Source organism: Adelges cooleyi, unplaced genomic scaffold (assembly GCF_023614345.1).
Source record: "Adelges cooleyi isolate 19-005CV unplaced genomic scaffold, UGA_ACOO_1.1 ACOO_flye_CR_arks_rails_tigmint_CR_PRNA_21, whole genome shotgun sequence".
NCBI lineage: Eukaryota > Metazoa > Arthropoda > Insecta > Hemiptera > Adelgidae > Adelges > Adelges cooleyi.
In genome coordinates this window covers 4,148,116-4,167,809 of record NW_026095871.1, presented here as the reverse complement: position 1 = coordinate 4,167,809, position 19,694 = coordinate 4,148,116, and the positions used below count along the sequence as shown (strand labels likewise).

Below are 19,694 nucleotides of genomic sequence, written 5' to 3'. Positions count from 1 at the left end.
TTCTTATAAAATAAATATGATATTTATTCAATGTTTTTAATTTGAATGTACGGAAATAAACAATAATTATAGAGGACGAAGTCGTAACAAAATCGGTTTTGAATATTTGGAATTTAGATACGATTCGATTAGTTCAACTAATTCCTTGTTAGCCTATATAGTCATAAGGCATATTTTTTAAATAATATTTTTGATTTATACATTTTTTCATTCTTTTCCGGTCGCTTACATGTCACTTAAAAGTAGTTTGAACTGTATGAAATATTATTTATACGGAAAACTATTAGAATATTGCATGATAAATCGATTTACCGAAAGTGAATACAGGTCGTTATTTCGGCTGCCCCAACGAAAAGGGTCGTATCTCGTTTTTGGCAACTTTCCAGGATAAACCAAACAAACATTCAAATTTAAATTCTTATTCTGTTTTTAACATATCAGTTTGAAAATTTGGATACATGTTATAGCATGTATCCAAATTTCGTTGGGGTAGTCGATTTAGTAATCAAGTTATAAAATGTAGAAGGGTGGATAAACGCGACGAGTAATTTAATGTAATTTATAATTACACATCTGAAATTTCTCTGCCTACAATTTTTTATTATTAAAACGTGTCGAAATTATAATATTTTGAAATATAAATCCTGTATTTATTATAGTTATAGTGTGTTTGACCTTGCTGCATGCTCGCGAAACGGGAAACATAGTAGGTACTTGTAGGACTTGCTATCATGCATACATTACTGTAGTATCATTCATGCGCTATTCATTGGAAAATATTTCGTGTACCAAGTAAAAAAAATACAAACCGGAAAAGCCACAACTATTGGTTAGATAAAATATATTTATAATCAATAGTTTACTTATTGAAAAAAATTGTGTTTTAATTGAATCTTTAGTATTTAACTTTTTAAAGCTTAATTCCCCTTACTATTTTTTTACATATTGATAAAAATTGAATTAAGAACGTGCACTTTCCTGGGAAAGAAATTTCTCCAGATATTTCTTAACCAATGTAGCTTTAATCTTTTGATTATATAATTAAATAGAAACTATTTTAATGTATAAAACGTAAGAGTAAATTATTAAGTCGATAAATGGTTCTAAGAGTTTTTGTATTTAAATTAATAATTATATTAATAACAATAACAACAGATTAATTATTTGAATACTGACAATTGATGTCTAAATAAAATGAATAGTCAGTTATAAGTTTTTAAATTAGTTTTTACTTAATTTGGAAATTCTAGGTTAAAGTAATTTAAAATGTTTTTTTTTCTTGGGTGAAATGACTAAGTGGTAAACCTTAATGTCTTTGGCTACAGACTACAGTACAGTATTATTTATTGTAGAATTGTTTTTTTCTCGTTTCATTTCATCACTCATGTGTTTACTGATGTGTTAATTTATTTGAAAAAATGTAGGTATTAATACATTTTACTCTGTTACTTATGATTTATAGTTGTATTGATAGTTCATAAATCCTTGAAATAATAACCCAACTGTTTTGATTATTGTTTTCATAACATTAGGGTTTTTGTTTGTTACGAGAATTCATTGAGTGATGTTGTTACACAAATTATTTTAGACAAACATTAAGTCATAACAATCAGTGGACATATTTTCTACAATTATCTGATGTACATAGCAATACATTAGTAGTTAAATGGAGCTACATGATATTATACTGCGCTTACTGTCGAGATACGCTGATTATACAAATTATAATCAATTAAACTAACTACAAAGGTCAAAGTGTCAAGATTTTCAAATTGTTATGACTCTGTTAGTAATAAACACAATTTGTAACAGTTTTTTTTTAATAATATTATTTGACCTTTTTTACATTAGTACTCACTACTCAACTTTGGCATTAAATGTTTTTTTGCTTCTAGTTGTCAGATGACGGTCATTATAGGTCATTATATTAAAAGTGTTAGACCCGAAGAGTGTTTATACAGACTTGTATAAAGGTTGTGACTTTGTGAAGTCAAGAACTACACATCAAGGTCTGAAAACAAATGAAGAAGTAAATTAACACGAAACCGGACATTTGTTATTGGACATCATAACACATATTCTAACCATAAGAAACCCAAAAAATGTAATTCCTTAATTAAGTTTACTCAATATAGTTTTATCAACAATAGTGTACATAGGCTGACCGCTGGTTGTATTGCTAAATCAATGTAAACCCACTTTATCAGTGGGAGTTTAAAACAGTATATTATGCAGGCTACAGAGCAATATTAAGGTAACCTTAAAAGATGATAGCATTACACATTAATAGTACCTACGTATCAAATAGAACCCGCCAACGTAACTATACTGTATTAGCTGTTTTTACAATTTTCATTGCTGAAATTGAATGGTGAAATAGTACACTCAAGGTCAGTCGACTACTACAAGAAAATTCCTGGGGCTAGGTTGCTATCACGGTATCGATTAAGGAAGAATAGCGGATCTTGAAGATAATTAAAATATTGTTGATAGTGTCTCAAGTTAAACTATAGCCAATGTGTATATTACGTGGATCTAATATGAGTAGAAATGTATAATTTGAATAAACAACAGCAATGCAATGCAAAAGTGACCTTAGTCGTGAGTAGGTTACTACGATCACTTTAAAAAATTGGTTATGAATGATTTTTGAATAGAATAATGATTAAAATTATTATATTGTAGGAGTTTTTGACGTTTTTAAAATTTGAATACCAAATACGATTCTTCAGAGAAAATAATTACATAAATTATATATTGCATAAATTGTTCTCATAACTATGTCACAAAAACTATTGGTGATGATTTGATGTATATTATGTTTTTTTTTGTTTAAATTATTAGCTTTGAGTTTTAGTTTTCACTTTAGTAAACAATTTTATTATATTAAGCTACATAAGCAATCTATATAAATGTTATTTATAAAGATGGTGTCACTGATGCAAGATAAGTTTAACACCAACAAATTTATGTTCGACGAATTGGCATTACACTACGTGTACCTTCTATTAATATAATTAACCATTTTTAATTAAATTTTTAAATGACAATTAGGACTCGTAACAGACCGTTGAACAGTTTTGTAATATATGTAAAATTACTACCAGATAGATTAAATGTATTATATTATATAGGCAACACTTTCCACTTTTTCACTTTTACTATTTTACTCGTACTTTCGGATTTTATTCTGTTAGAACTATTATGAAATCCAAAAAATGGAGGGTCAAACACATTTACGGTCGTTATCCATCTATATTATATATGCTACCAGATATTATTGGCAAAAATGTTTTGAATTATTCATATATTTTACAACTAAGTCTCTTTTAATGGATCATGCATACATTTAAGAAATACGTGTTTGTTCGAATAGTATCTAAAAAATACTGAAATATAAATATGATATAATAGCGGATTTAACTGTTGTACCTATTATAATTAGATTGTCCAATTAACATGTAGTTATTTTGAATGTTAATAGGAGTTCTTTACTATTGTGTTTGTAATTGTATTCTTAAAATAACGATTTCATACCATGTATCGTATACGTGATATTAATAGTTATATATAGCTATGCTATGCTGAACCATAACTTTATTTGTTACTCTACTATTTACTAAAAAATTCCAATAATTGATCTTTTTCGTTGAGTGGTTATATTCGGTTTGAGCAATGCCAAATATGATATAACTGTAATAATATTTTATCTTGCCATATTCGACGTTTTACCCTTTTTAGACTAGTGTTGCTTAAGTATACCTAAAATAGTATTTATTTACAACTGGCAGCGATTAGGAATTTTGCATTTAATAGTCATTCTCGTCAGAGTAATGAAATGATATAGTCAAGTTATCTGTTGTACATACAAAGTTAATCTATAAAACTATCTTTTAATATAACATTTCATACTACCTACTTGTATTAATCTACATGGATTTTATTTTTATAGTTGTAAACATTTATGTGGGTTAACTTGTATTTATTCACTCAGTTTTCGTTAAGCATTGTTAAGCATTTAATCAGTCGATGCTTATTGATTAACACGTGTTTTTTAGACATGGCCTAAAATCAATTTTGAAGTATATTTTAAGGTAGGCACAAATAAGCACGGTAGTATGTTGGTTTATTAAAAAAATATACATATATTTCTGAAATAAAACTAGCTTATCTAAAGATGTTGATTACCTATTATAAATTCGAAATGAAGGCCGAAGGGATATCTATGTGGCCAAGATGCCTCTAAGCATTAGTATAAATAGGAGAGATATAGAAACTGCCTGTTGTGTTTTTATCATTGAGGTTAATTTACTTATAATCAAAATGTATTTGTTGTCAGATAACTTAACACTCCAGTAGTAATCGGGGACGCTAATTTTGACTTAAATGTTTTAAAATACAATGACATTTGACATTATTAGTTAATGCGTATTATTTAAAAAAAAGACAAGAGCTGGCCTCTTTGAATTTTCTCGCCTGGGGTCATTTTAACGACACACAACAGGAACAAATAAGAAAACCAGATTTCACAGTCGATTACTACGTAAGAACCTGACCTGTTTCAATGTCTTAACCTTGGGATAATTTTTAAGTATTACTGATGCCGTACAGTATTACTTTTATTCAAATTTCTGGAACTAAAACTTTTTTATAAGATGTGGTGAATTAAAAAATATTTTTAGAATAATATTTGAAAAACTATGAATGTTATGGATAAAATGAGGTAAAAGATTAATAATAAATTAAAAAATAAAAACGCTTTCCTGTTATTATAGAGGCGTTCTGTGATCAATTTTATTTAATTAAATTATTATAATAATGTACAATTCATCAATAGATTTTACTCTGAACGGTCATCGGTCAAAACTAGACTAGTTTAGGTACGGGAAGTAACACTTTATTCATTATGAAACAAACTAGTTGGGTAGTTTGCAAAAAAAACACTTTGCTAACATCACCATAACACTTGACAATGAACTTAGTATTACAATAACTTGTACAAAATACGTTTATTGTATTTTATTATAATAATATTATGTTTATCAATTGTAGTACAAATATAATCTATTAGTCTATAATTATTCTTAAATCAAAATTTAATTTTTACGTCTAAATTCTACTCTTTCCAACACACTAAATTATAACAAAATACGCCTAATGTGACTCACATAAGAATTTTATTTTGTGTTATTCACAAAAGAAAGTATTCTTTGGTTGTCCAACATTATAAATTGGTTTTTTTTTTATCAATTATCTGCCTACAGACCCCTTTTATAAGCGACTTATTCATTGAATGTAAATGTTTTAGTATTAATAATAAATCGTAGCAAAAATTAACATACCATTTAAATATAATGGGGATAAATAGTAAAACATATCAATTTAAATATAATATTATAATTTATTTGCAAACTTTTTTTTCTTGCTTTTTTGGAATTAACATTATTTCAATATTTATTATTCTAAATTTTTGTTGAGTGCATAACCAGTAAATGTTATTTAATATCTTAGATTAAAAATTAAAAAATGTTTTTGATTTTAGTATAACTAATTATATTTAATTATTAGTAAGAAGTTAGAAAATAATTTTAGCTTAGATTCGAAAATAAAAATATTTTTTATTATTGAGATTTAAGTTTATAAGACTCTTACATCGGTTGTCATTAACCTATTAACTATAATAATTCTTATTCTCAAATCTCTTTAAATGTTAAATTTAATTAGCAGATTAAAAAATTAGCAATATCAAGATTATAAGTATAAATAAACAAAAAAATGAATGGCACTTTTTGGAGAATATTTACAATGGATAAAATTAGCATAAATACAAAATTAGGTAATAGTAAGTATGCAATAGCAGCCTATATTTCTACTGCAGCTCAATGTACCTATATTTTGCAATGGTTTTTTTTAATTATTATTATTCTTAACTGATATTGACAGGGGTAGTATTTTGTTTGGAGATGGTTTAATACTCGCTATTTTTATACAAAAATAATTTTTGTTATACATTGTCTAACATAAAGAAAATGTTTTTAAAATTTTACTCTCTTTAACTAAATTGATTCAATACATTGAGTAATTTTATTCAAATAAACTAAATACATGAAAAGTATTTGTTTTAACTTATCTCTTTACATAAATTAACAATAAATTAACATAAATGTGTTAATTTATACAAGTGTGCCCTCAAATACACCAAATACTACACTAGAGTCTATCAAGGCATCACACGTGTAGAGATTGTGTCTATGCATATCTATTTATAACGTAATTCAGTATACATAGTTTAACTGCTTATAAATTCAGTGATATTGAATGATGTATTAGGCAATGCTCTTTGATAGCGATCAGGTTCTTTATTTATAATAATTTTAATTTTTTTAATCTGAAAAATTTGAAATGTTATATTTTATTTTATGTCCTTTGTTTTTACAGTAAAATTGAATAAACAATAATTTATTCATAGTTACGAAGTATTAATAATTATAATTAAACACCTTATATCAAATTTGGATAAGAATATTTTTGGCATTAATATAGATTATATTTATCGGTACTCTAATATATTGGTATCTTCTATCCATTATACTCGATGTTCCTTCATCATATAAATTATTATCGATGCGGAATAACTCAACTCAACCCGAAACATCTGGTCTAAACTATGAAATCCATAGGCATTAATCTATTACTATAAATCTGTCCGCTAGCATTGTCTAATGTAAGAATTACATATAATACATCTATGGACACAAAGGGATATTTTTTCAATTGTCAACGGTGTTATGAGATATCTGTCATATCAGTGAAGTATAAGAAGTTTAATTTGAACAAAAACGTAAAATGATGAAAGCACTGGAAAAGGGTTATGTACTCAAACGTAAAATAGTAGTGTCCACGTAGGTGAGAGACTTTAACGCCCCACCCAAATCGTACGTGTTCGGTGTGTTTTGCAATGCTCAACACTTCAATTACCTCCAGAGAAAGTTCACACTGTACGTCGAGTAATATTCTGTTTGTTGAACGATTGGATTTCAATATAATGCGAAATTAATTACTGTTTGTGTACACATTTTGTTAAACACATTTTGTACAATATTATGATTGTAATGTGTTTTCGTGGTGTGACAATCAATTTCTTTTTTGTCGACTCGGCGGAATTGATCGAGCTGTACAACGTTTGCTTTTTCAAAACAAACGTCATAACGTAGTGTGTAGAATTTTTACCCGCACTCGCGATCGAGGGAAGGACGTGCCAGAGCCAAACGAGCACGTGAAGTTTGCTGGTCCCAAGGCCTCGGCGTCTGTATGGCATAACACAAACAGCGAGTGCACTTCACTCTAGTTCCTGCGCCGCGCCAGTGCGTTTGTACTTGGGTGAATAACCATTGCGCTACGTTCTCTCGTCCAAGTCGTGTCGCTCCGAGTTGAACCGTTCAACGATTCGTCATTTTATTAAGGTAAAAAAACACACACTCTTAAACAGTATTTTTAATATTAATATGCTTTTTATCTTGACTAAGAACTATGAACTATGATTATAATTGTTTTTCACATGTATTTTTGTTTATAAAATTTTTAAAAATGTGTAGTAATTGATCTACGTATATATCGATTTGTCTGTATTCGATCAGTATGTCCGTCTATATTATTATATTGTTAGTAAATAATATGAGAAATGTAATACATGTGGTGTTCGATTATACTTTTAATAACTTGTATATTAAACGATAATAAAAACAATTTCTTCTATATAATTTCGAATTAAATATTTAATAATAATTTTCGATACTATCAATTTTTATATTATACATATATACCTATCAGAGTGTTAAATATTACAGTATTCAACATTTTCTATAATGCACAGTATTAACAGTGGAATAAGTATTGGAAGTGCATCATTATTATTTATAGCCTTTACTATGAATTTAAAGAGTTGAGTAGGAGACTGTAAATCCGTGAGCTATAATGCGAATTTGGTTAAGATCTTGAATGTTATTAACATCTTGGGTGGATATTTGTTTTTTTCGGGTTTGACCCTAGGAATAGTTCAAGCTAAATAAAGTGCATAATATATAATATTTAAACAAAATACTTATAATACACCTATGGGTCATGTCTAAAGTAGTAATGTTTTGATTATGGCGGTTAATTTACGTATGTATGCTGCCTGTATACTATTTTAATGAGCTCGATATGATTAAGCGCAAGTATTTCGTAGGATGAACAAAATTATCTTCACACAATAGAATCTTGCCATATGTTAGATCTAACCGATGGTCTCTATTAATGGTCTTGAAGAAGAGCATTACGTGTAAAGGACAAAATCGTTAAGCGTGTAATTGTTTAGGAGGTGTTCTCAAAATAATAATGGACGAGGTTACATTGCGGAAATGCTCAGTGGGCGAAATATATTACTGCATAACCATGATTTGACTGTGTCCTTCTATTTTTTGGAATAATAGTCATTTTTCTAATATGATCATATTTATTACTGTGTTGTTTTGACTCGTCACTAGTGTCAAGATTGAAATGAACTCACCGGTAATCAACCTATGAATAGTTATCATTAAGTTTTTGTTAAAATTTAGGCGTATGAGTTTATATTAGAAAGATATAGATAATGCAGATACCAGTGTTCGGTCGTGTGTAACGTGCCATAGTTGATCCACAATTATTAATTTGCTGGACGTCGTAACTGTCGAACGTCATTTGATAGAGAACGGTTTGTGGGTCAAGGAAATCAGGGGGGAATAGCTTAATCGGCTATGGAATTTGCCTTATTATTAAAAAATTGTTTGAAATGTTTTCTTACCTTACCATAAAATTATGGATTCTATTATTATTTTAACTTTTAGTACAATGAACAAACAATAATTTCTATAAAAAATGTAGCAAATAATAGTAAAATACAAGTCAATAGTCAACGTCAAATACATATATTTCGATAAAAAAATCCACGCTTAGTAGTGCTTGCGCAGAATTTGTAAACCAGTTTAGCGACTAGTTACTATAATATTTTAATGGGAGTTCACCTATAGGTAGTTGATACTTTATCTTAAAATCATGTAATCATATTATGTTGGTAATTTCAAACTTTATACCAAAGAAACGCACTCGTCTGTATCGTATGGCCTACTTAAAAAAACGTATAGAGTTAAAGTACAGAAAAAAAAAACTAATAAAATAATCATTTATTTAAAAATAAAAATACTCTGTATTGATATATGCTAATAGTTTATAATAAATACTATGCTAATGGTCGAAGAGTTTTATTAAGAAAAAATATACAGCTGACAAAATTACTTTCTTATAACAAATTCATTGTTATTTGCTAACGCCATTTCTCTGGAGTTATTGGTCGTCGTATGCAATAACAATTTATTATTATCAATACGGTGATTTTGACATAATATTTGATCAGGCGTATTTTGTTTTCGGAGGAAGGGATGATGTACGAGTAGATGATTAGTTACGCCTATAACTTGCCACACCAAATTTGTTTTGTACGTTTGTTTATTCGTTAGCACTATTTTTAAAACACCCACGATTTTAATAAATTATACGATTAAATAAAACACAAACATAAGTTGGTATATTTTCTATATATATATATATAAAAAAACACATTTATATTTACCCACTTTCCTCCCTAACAATTTACTACAAAATTATTGTTACACACTAAAATTTTTTTCTATTAAGTAGTTAGGTAATTTTTCATTGACTAAATAATAGAAAATAGTGAAAGTATGTAATACTTGTATTGAAGTTTAATGAGAAGCTGAGTACATTTTAGTTTTACCATAATATTTTGTGTACATTAGTCAATATACATAATAGTATAATACGTATTATATAGAATATGTATTATACTATATATATTATATACGTATGTATGTATGTTTATATTAAAAATATATTTTTCTTTAAAGATTACTACACGTTTTTTTTAAATACGTGCCCATACTCTTAGATACATTTGTAAAAATTGTTTCGATTTTTTTTTATTTCTATTTTAAATGTTTCAGTAGACTGGATTTTTGCTGACCCACCATGGCTCTCGATTTACATCGAAAGTACATCGAAAAGAAACAAGATAGTGCACCGTTGGTGCCTATTAAAGATATCGTCAACTCGAAATACTATCTAGATCCGTTGGAACTATTAGGGGAGCGCAATTTCAATGCACCCCGTGAAATAAATGAATCCGAGGTAGGAACTCCCGTACAAGAGTTCTTCCGGGACGCTGTTGTGTTGATCACTGGCGGTACTGGATTTATGGGCAAGGTGTTGATAGAAAAGCTACTACGGACCTGTCCACACATCAAACACGTGTACTTGTTAATTAGATCAAAGAAGGGCAAAAACGTGGAACAAAGACTGGAAGACATATTTGAAGACAGGGTAACTATCAATAAATTACGCATCATTTCCATCATACGCATTAATACTTATTTGCCAAATATAATATTCCCAGTAGTTCATTTATTATAGGAGTAAGTGGAATAATAAATTGGCATACCTTATACTTACGGCTAATACTTAGATACATAGGTACATAGATAGATACATAGCAACGACCATATTATCATATTTTTTGTAGAATCTCGAATGTAAATTAAATGTTAATCGAGAAATTTAAAATATTTAACTGATAGTGATGGCTAATAAATAATAGGACTCTTTAAATCAATAATGATAAAACCCTATTCTTTAAATAATTTTTTTCGATATTACAAGTAATTAAGTAGCACTAAGTTTCGATAATCTGTTTAGTTTTTCTTACTTACTCAATTTCTCAATTTACTCATCTTCAATTTCGTTATTAACCGTTAGAAATAATAATAAAAGACAATGTAAATTGGAAAAAAAGTAAAAGTATTAGCAATAAAAAATGTGTCCAGTAGTTAAACATTACAGTACCTATAGTGAGCTAGTACATAAAAAATAAATCGTAATCATGTTTTTTTTAAATTCGTTGTTGAAATACATGTTTTATTAAGAGAGAAAGCAAGTTTGGTCATTTATTAGTGTTGTCTTTATCTATGTCTCATTCACATTTTGTTGTAAATTTTAATAACGTTTAGGCAATATGCTTTAAAAATTTGATGTATTCATCGTATTACCAAATAGATTAAAAATGTAATTTTATTCCTTTAAGTAAGTAAGTGTACACGTCATTGTTGATTACTAATTTTTAGTAAAAAGTTCAAATTGTATAGTTTATTTTGTTGAATTTTTCAAAATGTTTGCATTAGTCGTTATCATTTTTTTAAGCATTCAGTAGGATAATATATATTAAACATAACTGTTTTAATAATTTAGTTAAACTATTTTTTTAAATAAGAATATAAATGAGTTTGAACATAATATTGATTTAAAAAAAAGAAAAGTATTTGAACAAACAAATGAAAGGCGTCGTATTTCAACACGCTTATTTCTAGAATATATGGTGCAACAACGACTTATACACATGTATCATCTCACTAAACCACTTTAAAATGTGAGGGGGAACAAATACAACTATCGAGAGTCTCTCGAAATTGAACTATGCCAAAATAGACGTTCAAATTATTCTATGATTATCTTGTTGGAAAAGAGTCCCATTGGAGCTTCATAGTGAGAATATCGGTCATTGCCTGAACGGTTAACATTAGGATTATCGCAATTTCATAACTCCATAATATGTACGTGTGCAGAATGGAAGTTGTTTGGTCGAGTTTACTTTATTGCTCAACGTCTTTACGGCCTTGAATCTCTCTTGTCTACGCCAGGAGGTGTTTATATTATGAGTATGACACTTTCTATTTCATATGATCCAATATTGGGTCAGCGGACTTTGAAAAAAATAATCTTAAATTACACATGATGTTCGAGTGGAATAGCAGTTAAGGGACATTAAGTAATCTGAATATTCATCATTGAATACATAAGTAGTGACCAAGATTACATCATGCAAAAAACTTCAATAATTTACTGTCGTATAATACAATACAATCAATTACCATCTATTGTTATCGGTAAGTATTGATTGAAACAAACGTTTTAGCGACAGCATGATATGGTACTTATTCAACCGACAATTAATTTTTTTAATACTGATTAAATCAGGGTTTTTTTTTAAAATTAATTTACATAAAAAACTATAATCAAAGTGTTATTATGTTAAATCAATACCATTAAACTTAAAAGTTTCAAGCGACTTTATATTGCCATTTATTAAAGCATAATAATAAAACAATGGATCATATTTATGTTATTTAACATTTTTTACTTGTATCTAGAGGTGCGAATTCGAAAAAGGATGATCAAACTCTAACTAATATAAATTGTTTGTCATTTTTAAGACAGGGGAGGGTGAGCAATCTAATCTGATAGGCTATGAACAATCAAATTAATAAAATACAAATATAACAAATATTTCTTTTGTATAACTGATCAGTGTATTAAAATCTTGAAGAATCACATTACTCTAAATTTTATACACGAATAATATATTTTTTTTCCAAGGGTATATAAGGTTATATGGTTGTTCAGAGTCACGGTAGTTTTTTATAGTTTTATTATGCTTACAAGTTTTTTTTTTAAATAATGAAATCCGGTTTAGTATAAGCGACACTGAGGGACAAAAAAATACATTTTTTCTGCGGCATAAAATTATTCTATAGTTTTAATATACACCTGAATTACACATACATGAAATGTAGTTACTTTGTTTAGATTGACTCTGGATCTCGAAATAAACTACATGTCAAAAATATCATATTTGTTGCGATCTACCCTTCTTAACTTGTATTATTCTAAGTACACCTAGCTAAAGGTTGTTTTTATCGAATGTGCTTACTTGTGATAATTATCCGACATGTCCAGTAATCCGGTGTACAATGACCGAATAGTTAAACAAATCGAAAAAGTCAACTGATTAAGTCCGAATGAATCGATTAGGTATATTAATAATAATGATTTTAATGTTGTTTAGCCCTTTTGCAGTATATTAATCAGTAGTCTTTATTTCATAAACTAGAGTCAATTCGGTAAATCTGATATTTTTTTCCCAGCACAGCAGTGTAGAATTATTCAAAATCGACTCCTATAAAACGTGCCGCAAAATCACTGTTCCCCAGAATAATCATCTCGAAATAAACTTTAAGACTATAAAAATCGACAACAGAGTCTTTAATATGCACTTTAAATACAATTAGATGGAAATATTCTACAGGCATCGTCAGGCAGGGCTAGATAATAGTATACCTGAAGTTAATATTTATATAACATAATATTAAATCAATATATTACGTTTATATTAATTTAAGAAAACTATTAAGGTTCATAATGCTTAACTGATAATTGGGAAGTTTCACATTACCTCTTACACTTATTATTATATATTTAACAAAACGTTTTAAGCTGTAAACAAGTTTCTGTCGTAATCACTTTAGTGTTTCTTAAATACTCATAGTTCAATCAACTAAAACGTATATTTTTTTTGTAGCTATGTTGTTGCTAATTTTCTTTTCTGATCGATTACAATTAAACTGCTGTTAGAATACCAATTGTTAATATACATAAAGAATTTCCCACCCTAAATGTAATTATAAATAGATTTAGAGTACCGTGAAACGCTCAATGATTCATAAGTCATTTTAAATACTATACTATACCATTTCTATACTTTGCAACACAATCATGTCTGATTGTAAACCAAGTTTTAATGTATAAATGTGTACATTCGAATAAAAGGCAAATATCATTCAAAACAAAATACTTATAATTTAACTTTTATTTGAACTTTTTTTTCTACACTTTTACCATTAACTATTGTAGTACAGATATTTTAATAGTTTTTTAATTTAGATTAAACAGATATAAATTAATTTTAGACCATTATAATTACTGTTTATTTTAAAACATTGATCAAACATAAACACATTTGTAATCTATGTTCATAAAGGATGCTGCCATAGATCTTTTCTATTAGATTACCATAGATTTTTGAAAATTATGTAATACATTAAACTAAATATTTTTGTACTTATCTTTTATGCTATTGATTTTCTTACACTTAAGTCACAATGCAACTTGCAAGTACAGGATTTTTTACTCATATCAGTAATTTAACTATTGGATTTATTTATGATAATGAAAGAAATATTAAAGTTAGAGTTTTGTAAGTTCATTTAATTAAAAAATACTATTTCAAAGTGGTTTTCCTTCTAATATTTGAGATGCTTGTTTTTTGTTGTACATCTGGTTATAGTTTATTGGCGGAACTATTGCTTTAAATACCATGTAGGCTAACCAGTTTAGCGACTTCTGATATATATATATATATACAAGCTGTCTCGACCCGGCGTTGCCCGTGTTTTAGAATAGACATACAATCAGCTGATCGGAGCTGATCACTGTATCCCTGTGGTATGAAAAACCATAGAGATGTATTGATAACTATTGATACTATTGATAATCATAATTAAACATTTAAATAAATTAAAAATTAAAAAAATGTTCTATCGGATCAAATTGTGAATCTAAACCTTTCTCGAATTAACTTAATCACGCACACAAAATTTCATAAAAATCTGTCCAGCCGTTTAGAAAGAGTTTGCATACTTACACACGCACAGAAGAAATATATATAAAGATATATATATATATATATATATATATATGCCTCTTTAATTTGGATTTAACAACCGCTGGTAGTTAATATTTTAACGAGAGTTGGGTATTTATTTTGAAATTTTTGCTGTCATCCTTTCATTACGATTTTTATAATGTTGTTATACTGAAGTTCTACCACGTCAACCACATACATATTATTGCGGTTTAAGTAATTATCATAAATCGTTTGTGAATACTTTATATTTTTTCTTAACATTTGCAGTGGTCTCTTTAGGCCGTGAAGGTGAAATGTCAAGTTTATCTACAATTTTAACCGGTTAGCGTATCATCAGGTATAGCATAGCTTGAATATTTAATTAAATATTAAGTATTTAATCTATGGTTATAGTTATATTACTGATTAGTTTTCAGTTGAACTCTACCCTGAGTTCGACAATACCTTCTCTGCCAATGAGGTTAGGTTAGATATAATTATTTACCTGCAAAAAACTAGTTATGTGAACACGTTTATTCTTTTATTATAAGATGGAAACTAGATTATAATGGGGAAGTGAATCCAGTTACAAGTTTTTCTTGTGCTACCAATAACCTGATATTGGGTGAGAAACTCTTGATATATTATTATAAAACGTATTACCTGGTTTGTTAATTTACACCGTGATAAGTCCACTTCTTATAATACAACACACATATTTGTACCAGAGGGCATGCCCATAAATTAACCCACCACACCACCCTCTTTCCCATGGGTGTGTATGTAAAATGTTTTATCATAAATAGACAAAATAACTGTTTATTTAGAATCCCTAGAATTATATTAGCCTATATTTGTAATTATTATTGACAATTTTAGAACGTGATTGATTACTTGCCGATTTATTTTTATCATTTTTGTTTTTACTATGAGACACTATAGAAAATACTTTAAATATTACCTTATGTTTATAATTTCAGTTGTTCAAACGGTTAAAACACGAAGTGCCCAAGTATCACCATAAAATTTCTGGCATAGCCGGTGACTGCGGTTTGCCAGGCCTAGGATTGAGTGTCACCAGCCGGAATACGTTAATTAATGAAGTTACTATTGTTTTTCACGGTGCCGCCACTGTGCGGTTTGATGAACATATTCGGGTAGCAATGAGCATTAACGTATCGGGAACAAGGGAAATGCTGAATTTGTGTAGAAAGATTACTAATTTAAAGGTAACACATAAAGTCAATAGGTATAGCGTTACACTTAACGCATAAAATATGTGCACTAACGTTAATTTCATGTTAAGGTTTTGGCCCACGTTTCCACAGCTTTTGCAAATTGCAATCGACTGTTGGTAGAAGAGAAATTCTACGAACCTATTGCTAACTTTGAGGACGTCCTTGAACTAGTTTCTTCTAAAGACGACCAAACCCTTCAAGACATGACCCCAGAGTAAGTGACGTCAATTGAAAAAAATCAATCAATCGCTAAATGAAAATATATTTTTGCAGTATAATCGGGAATTTTCCGAATACATATGCGTTCACTAAATCCTTAGCGGAGGATGTCATTCGAAGAGAAGCCAAAGACCTTCCTATGTTGGTATTCAGACCCACTGTAGGTAAGTTCATACAACGTTATTGTTAAGGTATTACCCAGAAAACATCAATAAAGTGCTCCAATTATTGTTTATGAAACTTTCTCAGCTAATAGTGTCCATGTTCATACTTTATAATTACCTATTATGGTTTTTATAGTTATTGCAACATACCGTGAACCAGTAAGGGGTTGGATCGATAACGTTTATGGTCCTACTGGACTCATAGTCGGAGTCGGCACAGGAGTTTTACACACATATTATGGAGATTCTAAAACTATTACTGATATGGTTCCGGTTGACATGGTTGTTAGTGCACTAATTTGCTCTGCCAAAGAAGTGGCAACTGAAAAGTAAGTACAACTTTCAACGTATTCTACACATAATTAAAATACATCTATACAATGTTTGTATAGATTAAACTTATTTAAAAAATGAAAAAAAATGCGCAGCACATGGATTACCCATTTCTAATGTAAATTGGCTCGCTGGCCTCGAAAAACACATTAACATATTTTTTCTATGAATTGGTGCTCTAGATATTAGTGTTAAATTGTTTTTTCGCTTTTACCGGAGATAGACTAAAATTTTAGTAAAAACATCTCGAGTTGGAATCACCAAATCCAATCGCACAAGCTATAAAGTCCAAAGTAACTGAATTACCAACAAACGTTTCTCACAATTTAATCTATCGGTTAAATAGTTCAGCTACAGTCGATCGAAATAAGGGAAAACCCGATACTGTTTTAACGATACTGGTGTTACTGTTAATTCATTTTTTGAAATGGAGCTGACATTTTTACGAAGGAAACAAGCAAGTATTGAATAACATCTATGGGTAATTTGAAAAATATCATTAAAAAAATTAAGGCCATAAAACTACATTATCAAGGATTCTAGAATTAAGACATAATAGAGACCAATGTAGTCTCTCAATGTTTGGTTTCTCATAAATCATAATAGAACTTAATACCGATAACAACAAAATTCAAGGGAGACTTGAAATCATTTAGTACACTCGTATCATATTAAATTACTTGAATACTAATTAATAAAACGCATATAAAAATTGAAAACCATAAAAACGTAATAATCAATTATTATTTTTTTTTGTAAACTAATCCATTGAAAAAAATGTGGAATGTGTTTTTTGAGGCCTGTGCGCCAATTTTCATAGGTAGTACATCTGTTGCTCAAAATGGCTGTAAACTAGTGTTATTAGATAACCGACGTCAATTTATATTTGCAGATGTGCTTATTATTTTTTAACACATATTTAAACGTCTGATGTTTGTGTTTTTTAGACCCAAAGAAATACCGATATTCACATGCTCAAGCGCTAGACAAAAGCCAGTTAGATGGATTGACTTCATCGAGATGAATAGACGTCATGGTATTTACTGGCCGACTATTCGAGCTATTTGGTACTATTCTTTCATGCCTACCAATAACATATACGTCTATCTTTTGCTGAAATTCATGTGTCATATCATACCTGGATTTATATTGGACACCCTTGCCGTTCTAGCTGGTCAGAAGCCGATGTTAGTAAAAAAAATATTTTACATTTTTATAAGATACGGTTTAAGATTAAATCGAATGGGTTAACTATTAACACTATACAACACTTATTTAAAACAAGTATCAAAATAAATACATTTTTTTTAGACTTTTAAGTTAAATACGAATCTGGCTTGAGAATTGTTCTAGCACATCTAGTTATTATTTAAATCGCCGCCAAAGTTGTTAAAAACTCCGCTTTGTGGTATTTTCAGTGTGTTTTGTACGTTTGTATAATTTTTTATAATAATGTACTCTAATAGAGTATTTTATTGTAGTTTTTTTTGGCTGAATTAAGAACTGGCCTCAGAATTGTAATAAAATGTTTAGTTTTCTTTGTATATAAAATCAGAAAACGTTAATAATATTTAAACGCTGAAGACGATTTAGAAGACAGATTCGGATTCACCGAGAAAAACTATTATATGTTTTACATTATTAAGTCCTTGTCAAAAAAAAAAAAAAATTGTTGTATAGTGTAATTTTTGAAAATGTCATACTCGGCCCCATTTACTTAATTATGCAAACCGTTGCTAACCTAACCGTGTTGTATAGTCTATTGAAGATTTACAAGAAGATCGATAAGGTGCGTGATATACTCGCATACTTCTCCGACAAGGAATGGACGTTCATAAACGACCGGACTCTAAAATTGTGGGATACGCTCGATTCGCAGGACAAGGAGCTGTTCAATTTTGATATACATCAGTTGTCCTGGGAGTACTTCAGTCAAGCGCACTGTCTCGGTTTAAGGGTTTATCTGGTGAAAGATGATATCCATACGTTGCCTAGTGCCCGAAAGAGATGGGAAAGGTAAAATATTTGTTTAACAAAAACTAAAATAGTTAGACATAAGTGTATTTACTACTTCTATACTATTATGTTTATTTTTCAAATATAGGTTACACCTGGCGCACAAAGCATTGATGGCGGTCACCTACGGGGTTATACTGTGGTTCGCTTGGACAATACTCTCGTTTGTATTCAGACTGTTTGTGTGATATAATTTCTAGCTGTTTACCATGAATAATAATTATTATACAATGAATGACTGCTGCATTATACATATTTTGCTTAAGAAATGTGATTTTTAGCAAATGTAAAATATTATGTCTTAAAAAAATTTTGATGTTCAATTCGGAGTTGCGTTGGGTTGTTACTCAAACAACATATCAAACAACAATATAACAACAGCAACGTTATCATATTATTGTTTGATATTATATTAGTATTTCTAATTTGTTTTGTCTTTTATTTGTATAAATAAATAGGTTCGTCAATTCAAATTGAATCATTACAAAATATTAAACCCAATGGGTTTAATTTATGAAATTTTATATTATTTTAGTTTTGTATTATTAATTATTAAATATTAACCACGAAAGAATTCTCGAAATTTTTAAATAAATAAAAAAATAGAATTATATTTACGTAAAGTATAATACTGTATTATAAATAATATATTAAAGTGTGTACATAAATTCGTATACTTATGTACTTGTGTACTTATGCACTTCTTATTGAAAATATTATTGAGTGATAACACAATTTAATCAATTTCCTGAACTTCTGTAAATATATAAATTCACTTATATCTTGTATTGAAAAAGTTGATCTTTATTCAGCAAAAATTATTCTTTCTTTTTATGGGCTGTAAAACGTTTGGCTGAAATTGTAATATTTAGTTGTTTATTTGTAGTTTTCTTATTTTTTTAAAAATTATTACAATTAAGTCTTATATGAACTTTAATCAATGTTATTATATTTCTTCAAATAATTATTATTAACTATTGAATAAAATTAGGTTTTTTCACTATTATCCAACTTTTTTTTAGTATTTTCCAATCAAATTGTATACATTTAAACTATGACTATGAAACTGTAAAAGTTATTTTCGATTTTTATACTTTATTGTTAAACATTATATATTGT

General features: G+C 28.5%; 1 protein-coding gene across 2 annotated transcripts; it reads left to right on the top strand.

The window, feature by feature from the left end:
* Nucleotides 1-7,300: 7,300 nt before the first annotated feature.
* On the top strand, nt 7,301-19,164 carry LOC126834437 (fatty acyl-CoA reductase wat-like). Of its 2 annotated transcripts, none has more exons than XM_050566349.1 (9): nt 7,301-7,463; nt 10,041-10,413; nt 15,586-15,834; nt 15,912-16,057; nt 16,117-16,226; nt 16,363-16,555; nt 17,507-17,746; nt 18,318-18,575; nt 18,664-19,164. In XM_050566349.1, the coding sequence occupies exons 2-9, from the start codon at nt 10,063-10,065 to the stop codon at nt 18,761-18,763; spliced, it is 1,647 nt and encodes a 548-aa protein (XP_050422306.1). In that variant the 5' UTR covers nt 7,301-7,463; nt 10,041-10,062; the 3' UTR covers nt 18,764-19,164. The 2 variants fall into 2 exon arrangements, with proteins under 2 accessions (XP_050422306.1, XP_050422307.1); XM_050566350.1 differs by having other exon boundaries at nt 10,038-10,413.
* Nucleotides 19,165-19,694: the final 530 nt, after the last annotated feature.

What these genes read in the sequence shown, in the direction of transcription:
- LOC126834437 (XM_050566349.1), top strand. Translation starts at nt 10,063, where the DNA reads ATGGCTCTCGATTTACATCGAAAGTACATCGAAAAGAAACAAGATAGT. An exon ending in AAGACATATTTGAAGACAGG is followed by an intron (nt 10,414 to 15,585) that starts GTAACTATCAAT and finishes TTATAATTTCAG; the next exon opens with TTGTTCAAACGGTTAAAACA. An exon ending in GAAAGATTACTAATTTAAAG is followed by an intron (nt 15,835 to 15,911) that starts GTAACACATAAA and finishes TTTCATGTTAAG; the next exon opens with GTTTTGGCCCACGTTTCCAC.